This window comes from Montipora foliosa, chromosome 5, assembly GCF_036669935.1.
Source record: "Montipora foliosa isolate CH-2021 chromosome 5, ASM3666993v2, whole genome shotgun sequence".
NCBI classification, from domain to species: domain Eukaryota; kingdom Metazoa; phylum Cnidaria; class Anthozoa; order Scleractinia; family Acroporidae; genus Montipora; species Montipora foliosa.
The window spans coordinates 34,426,919-34,431,918 of record NC_090873.1 but is presented as its reverse complement, the minus strand read 5'-3'; the positions used below and the strand labels follow the sequence as shown (position 1 = coordinate 34,431,918).

General features: G+C 41.4%; 1 protein-coding gene across 2 annotated transcripts in view; it reads left to right on the top strand.

Moving 5' to 3' along the window:
- Window positions 1-3,760, top strand: part of LOC138004037 (glutamine-dependent NAD(+) synthetase-like) — a 30,091-nt gene extending 26,331 nt beyond the window's left edge. For both annotated transcript variants that reach the window (XM_068850427.1, XM_068850426.1), the window contains exon 8: window positions 1,252-3,760. In XM_068850427.1, the coding sequence (XP_068706528.1) occupies window positions 1,252-2,031 (780 nt within the window). In that variant the 3' untranslated portion in view covers window positions 2,032-3,760. The remainder of the gene's footprint in view (window positions 1-1,251) is intronic.
- Window positions 3,761-5,000: the final 1,240 nt, after the last annotated feature.

The window sequence follows — 5,000 nt, the reverse complement described above, 5'->3', positions numbered from 1 at the left end:
TCTAGAAAAAAAAACAATATGCATCTATTGTTTGAAGTAAAGTACAAGAAACTTGCGTTGGCCATCTTGTTGGGGCCACCTTGAGTCCTCAGTGAGAGAATTCAAAGTGAGAAGAAGCAACGGGGCAATGTTGTAAAAACCACTTTCGAAGTTTTCCTGTATAATACCGCCGGAGAACTTTAGCTTTAGCGCAAGAATGGTTCCACCAAGGTGGCGCCGCGGCCTTCCTTTTTCAGAAGGTGAAAACAACGGGTTTTTCGATCCAGAATTTTTTTCGAAATCAGTGGAATTTTTACATTGGTCACATCGAGAGCTGTGATTGGCTAATTTCGATCCACAATGTGTTTACCGTCTACCATGGCCAGCTGTTGCGGAGGTCATAGGCTGGACTCAACCCCGTTCCCAGGGTCCTCTCTTTTCCTTCCTCAAGAAAAAGGAGGAAGACAGAGGACCCTGGGAATGAGGTTGCCAAGCAACTAGTCTTTCATCCTTCTTACGACCGGATTACAGCTTTGAACATCACTAGTTAAAAACCCAATCTAAAGTGATTATTCTGACCAATAACAACGAGCCCATGGTCAAGTAAGCCAATCATAGCGCAGATGCATACAGCTAGAGCTGTGCGCGGGAAAACGCATCGGCAAGCAAGTATGCAGTGTTGCATCTGATTGGCTGAGAATGTGAAGCAAGAATTTTTGTGCGATTAGTTTCTGTGGCTTTTAGAAAAACGCAAATTTCAGCTGTTTAAAGTGAACGCGATGCTAAGACTCCATGCAAACGGACGCAACATTGTTGGCTAACAACTGCGAACCTACTTCTCCCAACGGTGTTGGAAGTTGTGGCGCCTGTTTGCACGGAGTCAAGCTCAAGTCAGCGCAATGTCAGTTAATTCAGCTCAATGTCAGTGGGCGCGTTCGATTCACCGTATTCCGGAATAGGAATACATGGAATAGAATTATCCTTGTTGCTTCAAAAGCACCAGACATACCGTTTTAAATCACCACTCCACGTATTCTTATTCCGGAATAGGGTCAATCGAACGCACCCAGTGAAAGTGGTAGCTTTTTACCTACCTGCGAAAATTGTATGAAAGAGCTTTCAAATTCCTTGCTATCACATTTTTTAGTTCAATTTTAAACTTTCTGATCGCTGGCACTGTGCAGTAAATTTTGAAGGCGTTTCACAACGAAATGAAAATAAAGTATAAACTGTTCTTATTCCATCGTACCACATCATTATTTCTCCCAACAGGAAGACATGGGGATGACATATGACGAGCTGTCCATGTTCGGTCGCTTGCGGAAGACATATCGATGCGGCCCCTACAGTATGTTCTGCAAACTCGTTCACTCGTGGCGAGGCAAGTACACGCCTCTTAACGTGGCGGAGAAAGTGAAGCGCTTCTTTCGTGCTTACTCAATCAACCGTCACAAAATGACAACGCTAACTCCCGCTTATCACGCGGAGAATTACTCTCCGGACGACAATCGATTTGACTTGCGTCCGTTCCTGTACAACACTCAGTGGCCATGGCAAATGCGACTGATTGAGGATGAAATCCGACGACTTCAGCAAGCGGCCGAGGCTTCGCATTTACGTCACCCACAGCCTCACCTTCATGGCAACAACGGTACCTTATTTGGGAATTCGCACGATCATACGAGTGGGAGTGACGGTTTGAAGTCGTTAGTTCAGGCGAAAAGTGAGTGGACCGGAAGTCAGTCATGTTTCGAGGACCTTGCGCATCTAACGAGACGAGAGAGGCTGGAACGTACTGTGGAGACGCTATCCAGTTTCAACCGGGGTAATTTAAGGGCGCAAAGCAGAGGCACGCCTCCTTGCCCCGCCCTCATACGCATCAAATCCGAGCCTGCTGATCTTATAGAAAGCGGCTGCACTTCACACATCGATGCCTATGATGACACGGGAAGAACGTCCCGAAAAAGAAGAGAGTCACACCCTGATGGACATGCGCAACAATATGAAGACCATGCAAGTGGGGAGAAACACATGCGCATTACGTCTATATGATAAGCCATGAGCCCATGCAAGGAACGCGTCCATACGAGGAGTTTGTCATTTGCACGATCGTTCGCGGCTTATCTTACGTGCTTGCATGAGAGACTGAAAGGGGTATAGTGGTAGCTTGCTCGCAGTTAGCCGACGAGAAAGATATAAAGAGAAGTTCACTTCACTGACAACCGAAGATACAGCACGTTTTGTTTTGAATGCCCCTCTTAGTAAACTGCCAATATTAAATTAGTCAATATAAAAAATACTATAATACTCTTTGTTTGTCCCTCCAAAATTTTCCATAAGCATTGTTTCCAGTTTCTCTTGGGACCGTTGTAAGTCCCAGGAGAAAAAAAAAATGGTTATGCAAAATTTTGTAGGGACAAACAAAGATTATTATGGTATTTTTGATGTTGGCTAATTGCCAAAACCATAGAATGGTTAGATGAAAGTATTTACATGCATGCATACGTACATTCGCACAACCTTCATTTATACACTATAAATGTTAAAGCTACAATCGTGTGGGATTGTGTATGACCAAGAAATGAAACAAACAATGAAAATTCTTAGCATTTAAGGAGGCTCGAAATAGTTTCTCCTTTTTTCAAACAAATAAGCATATTCTGTTTTTAGATATAGTTAGGGTAATCATATCAAGACAGAATTTGGCCAGGGTATTAAGTACCCATTTAAAATTCAACAAAATCTCTAGGTCAGTTTTTCCGAAATGTGTCGCTAATTTCTTTTTTCACCTACAGAATTTTTTAAAATTTGAAGACAAACGTTTAAAATTAATCTAAGCTAACATGCAAAAAATGAAAAAAAATCACCGTCCGGAAGCAGAAACACGAAATACAAAAACCCTCAACTTGGCGCGCAACATTGTTTCGTTGCAAGTTTGGGTCGATGTTTCCCATTTTTCACCTTGCGTGGTCAACTTGACCCGCAACAAAAACATTTGTTGCGGGTTGAAGAAATGCAGCACGCTGATTGGTTGATTTGCTAGTACACGAGCACATTTGTTGCGCGACAAGTTGTGAGCTTGATGAAAAACGAGCAACAAAGCCAAAATTTGTTGCTCAGAGTAGACCCCTGCTCTACTTTTCGCAGCAACTTTCTTCAACCCGCAACTAATGTTTTTGTTGCGCGACAAGTTGATCGTGCAAGGTGAAAAACGGGAAACATCGACCCAAACTTGAAACGAAACACTGTTGCGCGCCAAGTTGAGGGTATTTGTATCTCGTATTTCGCCGCCTTAAGCGAGTAAAGTTGCAAAAATCAGGAAAAATGAGGGGGTTACAAGATCGGCATTTACGCATGCGTTACCCGCTCATTCGAGTGCACGCGCGACTGAAGCTACAGGCCAATACAAACGGATTTGAGTGACCATTAAACCGTGTGTGTACAATTTTCGTTGTTTTCGTGAATAGGAGATGTCTATTTATATTCCGTATGTATAGGAATTAGAAAAAAGGTGAGCGAAAGTAGCGGTAGTTGTTTATTTCTGGTGACCAACTGACCGTGAGCTGACGCTAGCAGCTTTTAGAATTGCGTGAGTGGTTTACACGCGCGCGCTCAGCTGAAAACCCTTTCGAGCCTCCTTAAAGGATCAAACTAGCTTAACAAGATAAATACATTTAGCTAATACATATGTGATGTAACTTAGAAATACGTGTTTTGAGAATTCTTCATTTTATAATCCATCGTTTGAAGGGATTGAACATTAGAATTTACAACCCTAGAAGTGTCACACACATAAGAGACCCAATATCCCCACTCTGACAGTTAAGAATTCGGTCGTTTCACGGGAACACGATTGCAATACCTGAATTGACCGACTAAGGGTCCTTTTTTGGGGGGAAAATCCGAAAATGGATTCTTGAATCCAAAAACGGATTTTGCGTTTTTTTTGACGAAATCCAAAAACGGATCATGAATCCAAAGTATCCACACTCGAGGAGGATACTTCGGATTAAATCTAAGTCTGGAATTTTGAGATTCATCGCTACTGCTTTTTTTTGGAAAAGGATTTGAAAAAAGTATTTTTAACAAGCAGTTTTCCATGCAAAAATGATACACAACAGCTACCGTATATGACAGTTTAGCCCAAATGTTTTTCTCGCGCCATTTTTACAGTACGATCGAAGACATGAATAGGTCGAAAATAGTTCGGTTTCCTGCAAATTTCACACCAGAAATTACACTAAACATTACTTGACGGCAATAATAGTGTTAGCACCTTTCCTAAAGCTAAAAAAACATGTTTTTCGCCATTTCTTTTTCTTCCTTTTCTTCGATCGCTAAGATATTTTTTTTTCTACTCTCATTTCATTTAAGAATTTCTCCAAAACAAGCTTAACCGCTATTTTTTTTTTTTTTTAACTTGCGAGCAACTCTGGGTTTGTTTGTTTGCGTTGCCATGGAAAATGGTCCTTTTTGGGATTTTGCGTTTTTTTTGCGCTGAAGAATATCACAAATCCGTTTTTGGATTTTCCCAAAAAAACGCACCCTTTGTGGCACCGTATATGGCGCGTATTTCTTATCAAAATTCAACTTTTCGCTCGTTTTGCAAGTTTGACATTCACCTTTTAAATTGGACATTCGTTTTATTCATTTCGACATTCGTTTCATTCGCTTCGGCATTTGTTTTTCAAGGTGGACATTCGTTTTTAAAATCGACATTGTTTTTGCATAAAACAGAAATCGTTTGTAAAGTCTAAGGTTTGACATTCGTTTTATACAATGTTTTTCAATTTTTCATGTTCCTCGACAGTCGTTTAAGTGAGGTTCGTTTTGGTGGCATTCGTTTTGTTTTTTTCGCAATGCACTGTGAGATTCGAAGATTTCCCGCCAGACACTGGGTCGCGCGCCCAAAGGAAAATGGCGACCGTAGGGGAGGCTTTTCTTTCAAGAGTCCGGTCTTTAATGGAAGTGTTAAATTACTTTAGTAACTTTGATGACGGAAACATTGAATTGACAGAATA